This window comes from Galleria mellonella, unplaced genomic scaffold (genome assembly GCF_026898425.1).
Source record: "Galleria mellonella isolate WM207_F2 unplaced genomic scaffold, CSIRO_AGI_GalMel_v1 utg213, whole genome shotgun sequence".
NCBI classification, from domain to species: Eukaryota; Metazoa; Arthropoda; class Insecta; order Lepidoptera; family Pyralidae; genus Galleria; species Galleria mellonella.
Genome location: NW_026442039.1, coordinates 5,403,599 through 5,421,921, shown reverse-complemented (window position 1 = coordinate 5,421,921; position 18,323 = coordinate 5,403,599). Strand labels below are relative to the sequence as shown.

Genomic DNA, 18,323 nt, shown 5'->3' with positions numbered 1-18,323 from the left:
CTGTCAACTGGTGACGTCACCTGCGCAGGCGCAGCTCAAGATTAACCGCGTCGACTAAATATAGAGTGTAAACATTTCTTAAGTGAATCATGTGCGCCTCAGCTGTAATAAGTAAACGCATGAATGGCAATAAGCAAGTTGCTCATGCAGAATTACTTAGTTTTTATAATGTTTTAATCAAATTGGAATCTTCTAAGTTTTTTGTCGAGCCCTCCATTGGGAATGAGAAAAAAAAGGCATAACAAATCCTCCGTTACCAGTTTTGGTGCGGGCGGTTCCGCGTGCATTCAAAACATAACCTCTAAATTGTTAGCCCATTGTCCGAGTGGTAAAAAATGCAGGCACCGCGCGGCGTTCGTGCCGGCTTAGAGCGCACCTTCATTGTAAGCGAACGCGAGAGCGAGTTCAAAGCCAGTCACATTCCCGCCGCGGAACAGACTCCTCGCCTCGCTTGCCTCCGACCGGCAACAAGTTTCTGCACACTTCTCGATAACTTATCAGTAAATAATTGCATGAAGTCATCGATTAAATTAAGTGGCACAAGCAAAACAACCCACGTATCTGCACTGCGACGGTTTTTACTGAGAAATCTCGCTGTTGCAAATGCTTCGTCCACTGAGATTAACAGTAAACTTGCGAAGTCCGGTGTTTAAGTTTGACAGCTAGTGAACTCTACAAGTGTTCGTGAAAAGTTTGGTGCAATCCAATTGGTTGTTATCTTGTTTGTTTTTTTTTTTTTTTGTTTTCTAAAGTGGCCACGATGAACGGCACACCAACACGGAAACCCAAGAATGCATTCTCTGAGACGGTAAGTGATTTCTATAGAGTTACAAATGTTCTAGTCAAGTTTGTTGCGCTGTCAAACTTTATCCGGAAGAAAAGAGAGAGAATGATGAATAAAAGAGAGGTGTCAGGACATGTTTAGAAGATTTCGTCTTAGCTATAAGCACGCGAATGTCTCGAATCTCAGGTTTGCAAATAATATGCATGATTTTGATTGATTCGCTTTTTATTTATGAATTGGTATTACAGTATTTCTTGTACATCAGTTTCTACATCTAGATGTTAATGTTTTTTATTGTTGCTTTTATTTGATGTGAAAGTAGATCATCGATGTGCAGTCATATAGATATACATTTATTGCTATCTCTTACGTGTACATGTGCAGATTTAATTTTACCTGCATGCAGTAGCAAATTAGTTTCAACTTTCTTTTTTCTTTGTATACATTTATTATCTTGTTCAGTGATAGTAGCTATCTTACAATAGAACTTAATGGCATGTTATTGCTGTTTCTATCTCTGGCTTTTTCTTTAATATAAATTTTTAATTTGCTTCTAAACAAACAATATAAATATGTAGACTGTAAACGTGTTTATATCTTTAAAAAAATATTTTGTACATTGATAAAGTATTGCTGCTTACGTAAATATACAAAATCTAATATGAAACTTTTAAATCCTTGTTTTCATAATTTGTAAATTCTCAAGCGATTACATTAATTAAAAATTTTAAGATATTTAAAACAAATCGATTAAAGTATAAACAGTTATGTTAATCTAATGGTTGTTTTATTACAGAGAAAATAATTAGATTAATATAGATTTGAAATATAAATTAACTGTATCTAGTCTAGAAGGATTAAACTGGATTTTTATTTTAAACCAAACCGGTTTGATTTGACGGTATTGATTACACTAGTTTATTCAATCTATTCTTAATTCAAATAATTTTTTTTTTATCTACGTTTAATAGTTTCTAATAATTCTCCATTGTATGTGTTGTTATTTGTAAGTATATCGATACGTACGTGTAAATATTTATTTGCAACAATTTTCAATTTTTTCACCGCATAATTAAATTTCAGTTTTGCCAAAGGTTGACTGGGAGAGAATGCTATATAGTATTAAGTCCGCCTTTTGTACTAGATATTTTTTTGTAATGTGGTCAATAAAGAATAAATAAATAAAAATAAATAATATGTTTTATACTGCGTAATAGTAAATTACTTATAATATTATAAGCTATTTATGAAGATCTTAAGAACGTAATAAGAATCTCTGATTTTAATATATTTACAAGCATTAAACAATATACAATAGAAGTGTCATTATTATTAGTACCCAATTCTACCCTTTGAGTATCCGTAAATGTCTTTTGATAAGAATTTTAAATGTCGGCGAATGATTGTTTAAGACGTGCTCTCATAGCTAACAACAGTGATTCATCCAATTAGATTCTTTTTCAACTGTCATAAAAATTTTTAATTAAAAGCTACTAATGTTTATAGTAGTACTCTTTAGTTTACTACTCTTTTCTACTTTTTAGTAGTATCTGTAACTCGTACTATTATTAGAATTTAAATTCATTATAAAACATCTTTTAAATTATAAATCGGAAATATTTATAATTTTTTAATTGCTTCTGTAAACTGGTAAATCGTAACAGAATTTTTTTTTGCATCTATTTTAGAAAATTATATCTACCTCTGCGAAACGGGGCCGTTACTAGTATTAGATATCTATTATATTTTTACTTTCCAAGTTACTATTCACAGTATTTTTTAACCTTCAAGTTTAAATGTATTTGAAGACTGCACGTCGCCGTCCGTAAATGGAACAAATTAATTTCTTGTCTTTCTTAGTTAGTTCGTACGTGTATGAGTAAAGCATTTATTGCAGATCCATTTTTTGTAGCATAAACAAATCCTTTACAATGTAAACTGCTAGATTTTGGAACTTCTACATTAGAATGGCGCAGACCGTTCATGCCTTCAGTGCTCAAACAAAAAGATTTTACCATACATTTAACCATTACTTATATGGTACATACATATTAGTTATTCTATGTTTATATATATTTATTTATATATATTTATTTGTATATATCTATATATTGATTTGTATTTATTTATATTTATGTTTAATTACTAATTATATAGCTATTAATTATTATTTCTTATTTATGCACCATACATGTTATGTTTAACAAACCCTATAGATACTTTCTCATTTCGGGTTCTCAAGATTGACTGGAAGAAATCCCAACAAGGAATACCTTAGTCCGCCTGAGCACCTTGTAATTTTTTTTTTATAACCTTATATTTATATTAAATTATAATGGACAATGAAACATTTAAAATGATTGTATGGGGTAAAAGGTAATCTAGTAAGGATCTACTATGCTCTTCTCCACCCCAAATATACGTAATATGTCAAATTTTATAATGACAAACAAACTCAATTTCACATTTATAATATTGGTAAAGTTTTTTTTTTTATTGTTGGGGAGGCAAACAAGCAGACGGCCCAGCTGATGTAAAGCGGCTACTATCGTCCATAAACACCTCGTCATAGTCGTAGAATACTGACGGATCTGACAAATATTACATATATAGATCCGTCAGTATTCTACGACTATGACGACCTGTAACACGAAAGGAGTTACTTGTACGTTGCCGGCCTTTTAAGTGTTTGTAGGCACGTTTTTGAACATTATAAAGTAAAAAGAAAACTGAAGAATATAGAAGGAATAACAAAATTATTTTACATTAAGCAATTTATTATCGTTATGACAAAATAGGTATATAATTACAAATATATAAATATTTATATGTAGACGATGAAGCGTTGATTTCGACTGCTACTCAGGGTAATTGTCTTTATATAAACAGATAATATCTGATGATAACAATTTAAGATATTCTATAAACAAAATACATAAGTAATTCAGTACGTGCCTATTATACCAAGATTTTTTTTTATTTATTTCTTTTTTTTTTTATACAACTTAGAATGGCAAACAAGCTGATGGCCCACCTGACGGAAAATGGTAACCGTCGCCTATAGATGAGCATTTGTATATATAATAATAAAACCAGATGATGTATGTGAATAGGAGATCTTTAAGATAAAATGATGTAAATGATCTTAATAAAGTCAGTAGAAACCAAAAGAAAACTTTTTTTGAATTTTTGTTTATTTTACCTGTATGTTTGTTCCGGTATTTAAAATTAACTATAAATTGGATACGATTTTGACATTCCAAAAATGATCTGTTTCTATGGTTTTCTATTTGCAAAATCTACGCGTATTTCTCAAAAAAGTTTATATTTCTTTAGCTGACTCTATGAACGCATCTAATGTGAGGGGCGCAGGGATTAAGCCAGTAGATAGGACAACTCTTGGAAATTTAGTCGCTATAGAGTATTTCTCAGGAGCGGAATGTACGCTGTGCATACGGTTGTTTTACAAATACGGTGATTCAGTGACTATAGCGCATAAAAGATTTTGCAGAATTTGAAATTTTCGTCACATAAATGATGCATCAAGCATTTCTCTCTTTAGAAAATGCATCAGAAAATTTGAAGAGACCGGTTGAACACTAAAAAAACCAAAATCTAAGCGGCCAAGGTCATAAAAAATGGCAGAAAACGTGGAGAGTCTATTCGTGAGAATCCGAATCTTTCAGTTCGGAAGCGCGCAAGTGCTTTAAATATGCATTATACCGCATAACCTTTAAGAAAAGAGCATATTCCCTTTTAAAAGGCCGGCAGCACACCTGCAATGCCATAGGTGTTGTGGGTGACCATGGTGACGGCGGTAGTCACTTACCATCAGGTAACCGCATGCACGTTTGCCCCCTGTGTTGTAAAAAAAAAATTGAATAAACCGCACCCATACAAAATTCAATTGGTGCAAGAATTAGTACTTCAGGATGTCAGTCATAGGCTTGACTGTAAACCAGACAATAGAGCGCTTCTCGACGTTCAACAACATTTTGTTTTCGGATAAAATTCACTTTCACCTTAATGGGCACGTAAATAAACAAAACTGCCGCTACTGCGGCGCAACGAATTCGAAACACAAGCGTAAGAGGCCACTTGATTTACCAAAAGTGACTGTAGGGGCTGCGATGTCGGCGTGAGGAATTATTGGCCCTTACTTTTTTAAGGGTGCGAGAGGAAATGCAGTTACGGTAAATTCAGAGCGTTATGTGCAAATGTTAGACAATTTTTTGGTATCAGAACTGCAAAACTTTTGAGAAATTATTGGCTCTTAATTTTTTAAGGGTGCGAGAGGAGATGCAGTTACAGTAAATTCAAAGCGTTATGTGGAAATATTAGACAATTTTTTGGAGCCAGAACTGCAAAACTTCTCCCGCTGTAACCAAAGAACATGGTTCTAGCAAGATGAGGCACCTCACATACGTCCAATAGGTCTCTGCCAACAGTACATGAAATTTTCCTTAGCAAATTGATCTCCAGAAGATGCGACATAAACTGGCCTTCACACAGTCCTGATTAAACTTCTACGGACTTTTTTTAATAATATAAACTTTCTTCTGAGACACTTTTTATTTATTGTATATTAACTTTAAAAAATTAAATTAGAAAAAAATAAATAAATATTATAAGTGAGGGAACTTTATTAGTATATAGTTAATACCATATTAACTTTAGAAAATTTTACTGTAATATTTAAAGTTTCTAGATAGAAAAAGAAACTATTTATTAAATAGTAATATTCGTTGGAATGTTTGTTTATAAATTACAAAAAAAAAATAGATTATAGTATTCTAAACTCTTTTCTATGATATTCTAATTATACAGATAAGAGTTAGGAGTTAGAGACAGTGTCAAATCTCAAAAATAATAATTGTTTGCTGTCAAAATTAAAACACAATTTTTACATACTTCTCAGTGGAAATAAAAAAACAAGACCTAATGTAATACTTTGGAAATTACATATGGGAAAAGATATCGATGCTTACAGCGTTATGACAAAACCGAACAACAAAAATGGAGGGTAAACCACAGGACCCTTCATCAAATCAAAGGATTAGTAATTGCAAACAGTTCTTTTTATAAATTTGGACTATAGAGAATCAAAATGGATCTTATATTTGTTACGGCGGTCATTACATATGACGCTGGAAAGACAAAATGTATTAAGCGCCTCTTTGATCTAAAACATATAGCCTTTCCTTTATATATATATATATATATATATATATATATATATATATATATATATATATATATATATATATATATATATATATATATATATATATATATATATATAATAAGTCGATGACAATGGTTCTATTTTATTTTTATTTATTTATTTATTTATTTTTACTATCAACTTTTCATCTATCGAATAAAGGGGATATTCTTCATTGCATTTGTAAAAAAAACATGCAGCGATTAGATATATATTATTCGTCAAACTATACAATGACATAAAGTCAAAGATGTTGTATCTATATAGACTCTATATCGTCATAGTCGTAGAATACTGACGGATCTTTATATGTAATATTTGTCAGATCCGTCAGTATTCTACGACTATGACGATATATAGTCTGTATACACTATTTTTTATATACAACTTAGAATGGCAAACAAGCTGACGGCCCACCTGATGGAAAGTGGTAACCGTCGCCTATAGACATGAGCAGTACCATGGACATAACAGAGTATACTGTTTCACACATGATACCCCCCATGCGTTGCCATTCCTGAGTACTCAGATGTTATTCTTCTGTACCCAGTAAATTCACGCCATATCCCACGGTTGAAACACGAATGGGACAGAGGTACCCAAGCAATCGACTTTTGTACAAAGTCTCCCTCTGGTAAATACTATATATACTACATATTTTTAAAACAAATACAACCAAATCGCAAACCCGAGTCGAAAAATCGAGAAAGTCGATTGACAAAAATAATACTCATTTGCCTCTTCGTTTCGTTTCGCCTTTTTTTATTTACTGTTTTGTGAAATCATAAAATGGTGCTTAATACGTTTTGTTTTTATATATTCGATACAGTATAATCAAATCGGTATATTATTTTTATTCAAGTCAAGGATGGCACTTCACAAATACATGAAGGACAATACAATTTAGTGTCCCTGAATACGGCGGCCACCTGCTGGCTGTCCCCTTGTATGACGTCACCGTCACAGTTGAAGAGTCCTTGTAATGTTTTTATATCAGCTTTAAGGTTTATAATAAAGTACAGTTTACACAATTGCCCAAAAAAATATTTCTCATGTTAATTAAAGAAATAAAAATTATTAAATATGATATAATTAGTTATATATAAACTTAAGTTGGTCTAGTTGTTTTTGTTTCAAAATTGTCGCAATATTGTACACCATTCTAAGAGAACTCTTTTAGAGTCGAGCTCGCCTTTGTACATTTACTTACCTCTGTTATATTTTTATGTTTTATCACTGTGTTAAAATAAATTATAAAGACATATATAAATAAAATATAATCCCAAAATTGCAGATTAATTTTTTAAGGCGCATAGTTGAAAAAAAAACGTAACATATGCAGATGAAAAAAAATTAACAAAAATTATAGAAACAATGAATATAATTTTTTTATTTATAAATATTTTATAAATTATTTTTCATTTTTATACGTCACCTATCAGCGTTTCGACATGAAATCTTTGTTTTCATTCGACGTCAGAAAGCAGAAAGTTCTCGATTCGGTTGTATTATTTTATGTTTGTAACCTCATAACTCCGTCAGTTGTGAACCGATTTCGACATTTTCTTATCTAAACGGATATACTTACAAATTGATCCTATAGAAGTTTTATCAAAGTCGGATCAGCAGTTTTAATAATTGGTTTTGCAACGAATGTTGTACTAAGATACTGAAGAATATTTTGGATCTGGTGTTAATCGATAACGCACGGACTTATTATTCACCATATAATTTTAGACATAATACATTTAAATAAATTACATATATGTGTTAAAATAACAGAGATTAACTCTTGACTTACTTGCGGCCTCTTCTCAGCAGATAACTTTTCGACTCCTGCAATAGATTTAAAAAACAAAGTGACAATTTAAAAGAGCTTGTAAATCTATTTGAATAAAGATGAGTTGAATTGAAGTCTTTTTTTTTTTTTTGAACACAATTTAATTTTATAAGTGTACTAGCGGCCTGGTACGTACTTAGCTACGTATAAAGTAAAATAATAAAAAATAATAATTTAACAACATCAATATCGCTGACAATTTGCTTTAATCGAAGCACGTCCAAAATGAAATGACCGCATGTACGACATAACAACATGCTTGTACTGTCAACACTGCAAAAGTTACAAATTGACAGCCCAATCCCCATTTTAAAAAAAGTTTGAATTTGACACAAAAATCCCCATTAACAAAATAATACGCCTATTAATATTGAATTCATTTGTTACAAAAAATGTAATAAATGAAGAACCGCTCGACCGATTTTGTGCAAACTTCACATAAACCATCTACTAAATAGTCCGAACAAAGCTTAAACATTTGGTTTGGGTAGGTGAGCCGGTTCGTGAGTTATAAAATTACAACGAAAAGTGGCATTAATTTATATATATATATATATATATATATATAGATAAATACACAAAATGTAAGTATAAAAATGAGATGCTAAATGTGTTAATGTAATACACACGTATCTCTTCGTGTCATTAACTTGTGTGCTCTGCCACCAGTAAGTGAATATGCAAATTCTGATTGCAACTTTAATAACCTTGTTTACATTTGGAACGTTATGCACATTAAGACAATTATAATTGTTATCGCCACTCTTTATTTTTATACTTGCTTTTTAAACGAAAGGAGGTCATCTGTCGATAACATTTTTAGTGTTCCCGAGTAATTTAGTAAGAACCCTTTTAATTTTGTCTGTCTATTTCCTATGACGTCATTTTGAACATTACATCCGGCTAGTTTGGTTTAATCTTCATGATGATGTGTGTTTTTCTTTTCTCTTCTAACCAAAAGTTGTCTGTAAGATATTGCTTTAGCAATAAGATCGCTTTTTGTAGTTAAGTGTAATATATACATACATTTTTGTACTCTTTAAGTGATTTAATAAAGAGTAAATAAATAAATATTTATAAAAAGATTGACATTCATAGAGAGGAACAAATGCTAGTGATGTACACAAAGTGTCCGATCTTTCGACTTTTCAGGTGAAAAAAATAACGACCCTAAAAAGACGTATACAGAGACAATGAATTAAATAATAACCTAATTTTCTCACTCAAAACATTCAAATATAATCTCAAAAATAATCCCTTTTATAGAGGTATGGAAAAACATGGAAAATATATATTTTATAACAAGTAGTTTTTTACGAGATAAATATTTTTTTATAAAATTGTTACTACTTTTAATAAGTTACTTTATATTTGAAACTTATAAAACTTAAAAACATCGTTAGTAAAAAATTAAACATACGGAACTCTATTAATGTATGTCCAAATATACTCTTAGCTGTTTAAATTTATCCTGCTGTATTACTTTGTTGACCGCCTTAGTAGGCCGATTTAAAAACCTCATAAACTGAAAGATTTGTATAACCTTTTAGTATAATTGCAATTTTTTGCAAATTTAACTCAATTATCATTAATTACGATTTACCGGTTTTACATTTGTATATTTATAAGTTAGTTTATTTACTTTATTTAAACTTAAATGCTTAATTATATAAGTAAGTGTATACATATATGGTGGACCTAACACCTAACGGCGTTCTCTAACAGTCAACCTTAAGACAAACAGAAAATTAAACACAAATTTTTGTTACTAATACATCCCTCAATATTTACATACATATGTATGTATGTATGTTTATGTATGCATAATAAATCAAAACAACAGACAAAAGACAGAAAAATATCCTGTGAGCCCAGTGAACCTGTTACGCAGCAATAGAAAAACTATAGTTCAAATAATGCTTTTAAGAAATTATAATTATTAAAGGCGTGACCATTATGTAATCTATGTAACTAGTGTAGTTTATGTATTATTATTAAACGAAATTTCAAAGATGCTTTATCAAGTATTTATTAACTTAATATTATAGGAGGGAAAGGGATTGTTAGTAATGGAGACTTTGAATCCCATTGCTAGCAATATATCCAACCAGGTCGACCTCCTCGCGGCTCCCCCTGGAAACTATCATGGTTAATTCTGTATGTATGTATTCTGTAGTTATGATTGCTGTAGTCTATGGACGCTAGAAGAGGGTGTTACGGTCTAGCGCATCTTTTTAAGGTGGAAACGGATGTTTTTTTTTTTATTATTATTATTTTATATATAGCGAGTATAAAGCTAAGAACAAGTAATTACATAGAATAAGTGATAAAATTGTCAATTCATAGCAGGTTAGTGTATAGAAAATGTTATACGGCCGTATAACCCTACCAAATTCAGATACAACCTGCTTGCATACTTTCTACATAAACTGTATCTAATATATAATCTAGTAATGTAAAATTTGTTATTGACAAATAATTGACATATCAAACATTTTTTATACACTTAGCCTGGTATGGATTGAGAAAAATAACAACTGATGGTGTATCTTTCGTCCTCTTTTTACTAATTGTATTTGCATAAGAAGAAAGGAGGTAACTATAGGATTTACAGTTTTTATTTTATCATTCCTTCTATGTAATTCCTTGTTCTTAGGTATGAAGGAATTTTTGAGACGTCTATGTGGCTGCTGATGACTATGTTGACGAAACGTACAAGAGAACAAATATGTCTTATTGACAGATATATGACGACCAAGATATGCGATATCTGTCAAATATTGAGAGCTTTTATAAGAGAGAGAAATATGTTTCTTAACCGGGATAAAGTAGCTTATGTCCTTCTGCCACCCAAACACTACGTATACACGTGTAATATATTTATATTGGGGGGAAAGGGATTGTTAGCAATGGAGTTTGACAGCCCCATTGCTAGCAATATGCCCTATTAGGTCGACCTCCACGTGGTTCCCCCTGGAAACCATCGTGTACAATTCTTGTTGAATTCGTCACGATGGGCTAACTGACCTACTTCATCCGCACCTATCATCCTTCACTGGTGCCCCGCCGGTGTATACCGATAGCGCGGGTGGGGTTACCATTCCATTATCATCCATTAAAAAAAAAATGTGTGGTATGGTATACCATATGTCGTGGTCATGTAGTTGTAATTGTATAAATACTATTTCCATTTATTTTGAATTTTGAAAGAGTAATCTGAGTCCCCAACATATATACACACATATGTGTTAAACATTGCTTGCAAAAAAAGTCAGAGTTAAGAAAGGTATTAAAAGGTTCCTATAAGGTCAGCAATTCGCTTGCCATATCTATGATGGTGCAGATGTTTACAGGTTGCGGTAACAGGTAGTTTCCTACCTACCGTTATTGTATTAAAAATTTAATAATACAACAAAAATCTCTTGCCTTTTTTACACTCACTAATAAAAGCCTTATTTGAATATTGTATTTTCTTGTTATACATAAACCGGTATTATCCTGGGTAATAGTGATACCGGTTTCCGTGCGGGCGAAACCACGGAATTTACTTCTATGACATGATATGCCATCGCGAACACCACTCGTTAAATTATTCCACAAGTTCGACGGCTGCTAGAACTAACTGGGCCTTCGATCGAACAGTTGATTTGTAAAATGTGAATAACGTTTACAATAATGTACTAGTAACTCATAGTTCTATATAACTTACAAAGCGAACTTACAAAGCGAACATATAATTTTTTAACGATAGTTTCTGACAATTTTTTTTTTATTATCAATAAAATTACAAGTTACAGAAATTATGTTACAATAGCATTCAGAAACCACGTAGGTTTATGTACAATGAATAAACAAATAAATCATACAAGACGTTTCTTCAGGGTCGGCAACGCGTAATACCCCTGGTATTGTAGGCGTTCATAGACTACGGCAACCCTTACCATCAGGTGGGCCGTATGCCCATTTGCCACCTCAGTGGTATAAAAAAAATTGTTACGATTTATAAATCCAATAGCCGTGTGGTCCCGGCATAGATAGGCCACCTTCCTTTCCCGTGGTGTCGTAAAAGGCGACTAAGGGAGGGCAAGGGATGGGATAGCAGCGTCCCTCTTAAAACATCTCCAAAGCCTAACTGCGGTTGCCAATCCGCCTGCTAAACGTGGCAACTACAAACAATACCCCTCAAGGGGGAGGGTTTTGTTCAGCAGTGGACAGTTAAAAACTGATATGATGATGATGATAAGTCCAATGCGTCACCACTTTTTTATCCCCATTACGTCGTTAGAAATGATTAAATATACAAAACATAACACAGCAATAAAAGAGAACTCTATACTACGTCACCTGGCCGCTATGGTAGGAAGGAAAGGTCAATGGAAAGGTTCAGGATTTGTCCACATAAATGTAAACTTTAAATACATTACATTAGGTGCATAATTGTTTGTCGTCGATGATAATAAAAGTATATATAGGTAAAGATGAAGTAAAAGATGTATATATATATATATATATAGCTTATGTATTATACATATATATATTAGCGCATTAAGTTCCTTAAGAAAGGACTTTTATTTTCGTATACATCTTTTACTTCATCTTTACCTATATATACTTTTATTATCATCGACGATAAACAATTTGCATAATTGTTATAAATAAATAAACGACAATTGTACAAAACGACTATACCATAGAGTGTATTTTAACATATATATACATATATATATAGCTACAGAATTCTGCGAGTATTATTATAAAAGTTATTAAATCACATCTATTCCGCCACTTCGAGTGAGTCAGTGTGTGGCGGTCGATGCACTGACAGTCATAATTACGATTTCCAGTCGACAGTAAGATCTATATTAATTACTAGCAAGTCATTAGAACTATGATACCATATAATTGCTAATCTAAAGGCGAATCACTATGGGCTCGGATCTAAATTTAGCTTAAAGTTATAATTTTTGTTTTGCCATGATTATTATAGTAATAACTAGTTCAACAGATGTCGATCTGTCAAAACTATCGAATTGTAGCAGTCCAATGATGTGGGAGAGAGAAATAGGGTTTACGTTTTACATTGTTCCGGGAATTTTTTCCAATTTTTCTCATCACAAGAACCTTCCTCGAACTTAAACAAATGTTGAAAATAAAAATTTGCTGAATTGCTTCAGTTGTTTTAGAGTTTTACGCTTTACAAACTATTTAGCAATTCACTGTTATTATATAGATATTTTTAAATATATTTTACACATTTTAACGGACTATTAAATTGTTTTTACGTACTCAAAAGTTTCTGGTAACATTTAACGATTAGTCCATCATGCATCTTTGTTGCTTATTTTGTAATAATTGACATTAGGTACTTCGATATTATTGGAAGTGTTCAATGATTGAAAATAATTTTAAATCAGTGGGTAGTATAATTTTGCTCCGCAAAAGTTTCAATTATTATAAAATTAATTTAAAGTCAGCACGAGAGAAGGAAATTCTATCAATTAAAAGGATTATCAAAATTATAAAGGATTATAAAATATAGACGAATAAAAAATTAAAAAAATCGATAAAAAACCTTTTATTCTGAAATTGGCTAGAAATTATATTTCACTACAAAGTTTCGTTTGTTTGAAGTTACTACCTTACTTAGGTCCTTGGTTAGCAATTTAAACAAACCATATAATCTTAGACGTATATTTCGGGATCGGCAACCGTTTGTTTGGTCCACAAACAGACAAACAAACTTCACATATTAGCATATCTGAACATGATATGAATATTAACTAATAAACGTAAGTACTTTGTGAAATAGCGACATTACTTCAAAATGATTTATTCTTGCGACGGATTTCATATTTGATTCGGTATTTACTTTGTAATTATGTATACAATGCTTACTTTATAATTGATTTAGCAATTTTAATTACTTCATTAATCGTTACTAATATTATAAATGTGAAAGTGAGTTTGTTTGTTACTTCATAGCGCCATAACGGTTTAATCAATCACTATGAAATTTGGTATACATTTACTATTTTTATAAAATGTAAAATGGGAACACAAATTCAAATTAAAAGCGTTAAAGTAAGCGTTCCTGTAAGGTGGTCAGTCAATATGGGTAGATGTCATTCATCATTCTGATGAAATCTGGGACAGAGAGCGAGCGAGCGTGCGTACGTGCGGGCGTGCGTGCGTTTGTGCGTGCCTGCGATCCTGCGTGCGTGCGGGCGTGTGTGCGAGCGTGCGTGCGTTCGAACATTCGTGCGTGTGTGTGTGTAATTTATTAATAAGTAGTATTATGCCTATGATGTGTTATATAGTTACTAATTTACAAAAAAGTGTCAATTCAATAGCAATTCCGTCCGATCACAGTCTAAATTTAGAACAGAATTTTTGAGATTATATTGAGCCTTATAATGTGATGGAGAATGAATATAAATTTCTAATTTTGTTAAACCTCAGGTGTTATTCCTCTGTACCCAGTAAATTCAGTAATGTTATTTAAGTATTAGTTATGTTTATGGTACAATATATATTAGAATACATAAAAATAAAGGTAAATGAATAAATTTACTACATTTACAAATTAATAGCATTTATTCTTAAGCCTATATATATTAATTTACTATTTTCCTTTACAATTAGCAAACAAATTACGTATTCCTATACTTAGAAATGTGTATGACTATACTAATATGTATAAATAGGTATTTAAATATGTGATCCAGTCAGATGACCTCAGCCAAATATGGCATGCGGAAAGTCAATGTCCAACTACGAGTACGTTCCTTTGAGACTTCGCTGCCAGTTCTGTTGCTAACAGTCAAATATATCTCTAGCCTTCATCCACGTAACTGGGATATGTTTATTGATTAGAGATAATAGCCTATGTACTTCGCCATCATCGTCTAATAATAATAGGATTGTCACATTAAAACTAAATTCTTGAAGGTATCGCCTGACATACGAGCACACACAAAAGAATACAAATAAAGTTTGCTTCACAAAACAAAAAGAAACTCATGGGCGTAGCTAAGGGGGAGTGGGCATAGAGGGGTAATGCCCTACTTTAAAATGAAAGTCCCTAAGAAAATTAGACAGATTCGCTTTTTTTGAAGTCACTTAATTATGACTTTTGCACTACCAAAAAGTTCATTTGCCCTACCTTAAACATGGGTCTAGCAACGGCCCTGAAGAGACTTCATCGTAAGTACACTGATATTTAAAAAATTCCGCATAGGTAGTACATTAGATTAAAAATGTTTTACTTTAGAGCTTTTTGTAGATTTTTATTCTCAATAAGCAGTTTTTTACTCGACAAAAAAAAGGTAATTTCAACCATGACAAACGAAGTATGATATAGAACTAAAATTTGTCGATAGATAAATAAACTCTTTATTTGCATCAAAAGATATACAAAAATTGTGGCAATAGTAACAGAAAAAAAGAAATAAACAGTATTTTACAAAAGGGCGATATACATAAAAAAATTTAAGTAACATAAATATGTGAAAACGTAATGTGTACTGCAGTAGTGCAAAAAGACAATATCTACTACCTTACTAATATAAGTTTATTTACATTTATATAAATTTATATAGTTTATTTAGCAAACAATTCTAGTGAATTGTTTGCTAAATAAACAAACCAATGATTTTCCGTTACTGTCCGAATGAAAATTCTCAAAGGCAAGCGCAATGATACATTTGTATTTGACACATTTTGATAAATATAAAATTGAAAATAAAAATACGATTTAATTAATAACATTTATGAGAGTACAAAATATATAACAGACAGATCAACATTCAACCAGAATATTATCTTTATTTTTGATTTTCGAGTAGAAAAAAGAGGGAGACTTTGTACAAAGACGATTGCTTGGGTACCTCTGTTCTACTCGTATTCGTGTTTCTACCGTGAAGCAGTTCTGTTTGCATGGCTGTGTTTGGTTTGAAGGGTGGGATATGGCGTGAATTTATAGGGTACAGAGGAATAACATCTGAGTCCTCAGGAATGCAATGCATGGGGGTATCATGGATGAAACAGTATACTCTGTTATGTCCATGGTACTGCTCATGTCTATAGGCGACGGTTACCACTTTCCGTCAGGTGGGTCGGCAGCTTGTTTGCCATTCTAAGTTGTATAAAAAAATTGTTTAAAAACGTATCTCGAGGAAATATTTCTAATGAGTGGACGTAAAGCAATAGCGATAGCAAACAGAATTATGAAAATACACCAAAGTAATCACTTTGGTATTGCAGGCGTTCATAGCTACGGTAACCACTTACCATCAAGTGGGCCGTATGCTTGCTTGCTACCTCATTGGTATAAATAAAATAAAATCACTACGTTATAGTGAAAATCGATTCAAAATTGCGTAACAAAAGTTAATATAAAAAAAAAACAGACATACCACGTTTTTATAAAATTTGCTTAAAAATATAATCGTATGTAGACCCTTATCCTTCGTTGAAAATTGTATTATTACATGCATATTAGATTGCATTTACTTTGCATTTGATCCATTTTCCTCCAATGTCCGCGCATTCATACATAATTCTTCTTTTTAATTAAAATTTCTGGTTGACTTTGGTGTTTGTCTTGTAAAGATGACTTCATAAGTGAAACATTTTAATAAACAATTTCATGTTTTCTGGGAACGCTCCAATTACCACGTAAATTGGTAACGTCAGCGGTTTTAACTGAAAACCACTTTTTTGTATGTAATAAGCCATCGAGAACAGAGAACGATACACACACACACACATACAGAAGCGAAGACATTAAAGCACCTACAGTCTTCATCCATCTCGATTCTATATTGAAATATTATCGTGATTATTTCTTTTTATTTATTAGCGAAATGTACAGGAAGCCTGTTTAGCAGCTTGCCTGTTCAGGTTCTTTTTTTTTAATAACTGACAATGGGGTAATCTCGCCTGCGCTAACGGTATACGCTGGTGAGGCACCAGTGAGAGATTTGAATAATAACTGAGAATGAAAACGCTGGCTAGTTAGCCCATCGTGATAAATACGCTTGGAGTTCAACACGATGGTTTCCAGGGGTAACCACTTGGATGTCGACCTGATAGTGTATATTGGTAGTAACGGCACTGGTAGTCCGCCTTATTAACAAACCCAGCACCCCAGTCTAGGTACTAGACGCATCAAATGTAATATTGGTATTTAGGTTAGCAATATATCCTGTCAGATCGAGCTCCGCGCGATTCTCCTTGGAAATCATCAAAGTTAATTCCTTACAATGATCTAACTGGCCTCTCTTCACCTTCAAATATCATCACCGATTGGTAACCCGTCAACGCATTATTATTATTATTTAGAAACGGGCTTCAAGCAAAAAAACCTGTAACATTGCGACCACTAAGATCTTTAGTGCGCGCCCTTTTTAAAGTTCGCTGCTAATTTCCTGTCAGTGATAGGAATTTTAAGATGTTCCTAACAACAATGTTTTTTATCTCCTCATGATATAAAGTGTATTTTCCAAAAGAGATATATTGTTTATGTAAGAGTGGGCTACAGTCATAAATTATGTGCTGTGACATTACTTCCTTATTGTGACAAAATCTGCAAACAGTTTTTGGGCATACATCTAGTTGGATCATGTGCCTACTTAGTTTGCAGTCTCCAGCGAAAGCTCTTGTTAATACACACATTATTTTTACTCAAGCCAGTTAATTTCTTTGAGTAGTTTTCTGAAACCCCTTTAATTAGGGTTTTCAAGTGATTTAATCCTAGTAATAAGCCAGCTATTATTTGCTGTTTTTAAGCTTTTAAGTTTAAAATGTTTAAGCTTTAGGCTTTGAGGCATGCCACGATAAAGTTCTGGTCATATTTGAACAGTATTTGTCTCTTCTTTTGCTAATTGGTCAGCTGTTTCATTTCCATGTATATTTGAATGACCAAGGAGTCATCTAAAGATAGTTATTTTTGCTGCCCAAGTCTTTTAATAACATTACAACTGACAGCGCATATAAATGGTGTATTATCATTCCATTACCACCTTTAAAAAAAAACTATTCATATTTGCTTTCAATATATGTACCTATTATACACTTCTCTACGCTAATATTATAAAAAAGGGAAATTTATTGTTTTATTTATAATGAATAAACTGAAAAAAAAAAAAATACTTTTAACCATTTATATACTCATATATAGTCACACGTTCAGATACAAATACACATACATAACATACACTCTATAACATAAACTCGTGTCACACTTTTTTACTTATATTTTAATGCATTCTTATTTACCCTAGCATATAATTTGTTTTTGTTTTAATGTTATACATATCGAAAGCTATTTATTTTGTATACGCGCTGTATCTGAATTTTTTATGTACTCACCATCACCTTTTTTTTTTTTTTTTTTGTGAAAGTTTTTATTTGTATAATTTGTACTGTTTGAGGTAAGGGTCCTGGTGACTTGTAATACAGGTTTAATACCTAGT

General features: G+C 31.9%; 1 protein-coding gene across 1 annotated transcript in view; it reads left to right on the top strand.

The window, feature by feature from the left end:
- Window positions 1–408: 408 nt before the first annotated feature.
- LOC113511570 (four and a half LIM domains protein 2) overlaps window positions 409–18,323 on the top strand; it is a 217,132-nt gene continuing 199,217 nt past the window's right edge. The window contains exon 1 of the mRNA XM_052894502.1: window positions 409–808. Coding sequence (XP_052750462.1) covers window positions 761–808 — 48 coding nt within the window. The 5' untranslated portion in view covers window positions 409–760. The remainder of the gene's footprint in view (window positions 809–18,323) is intronic.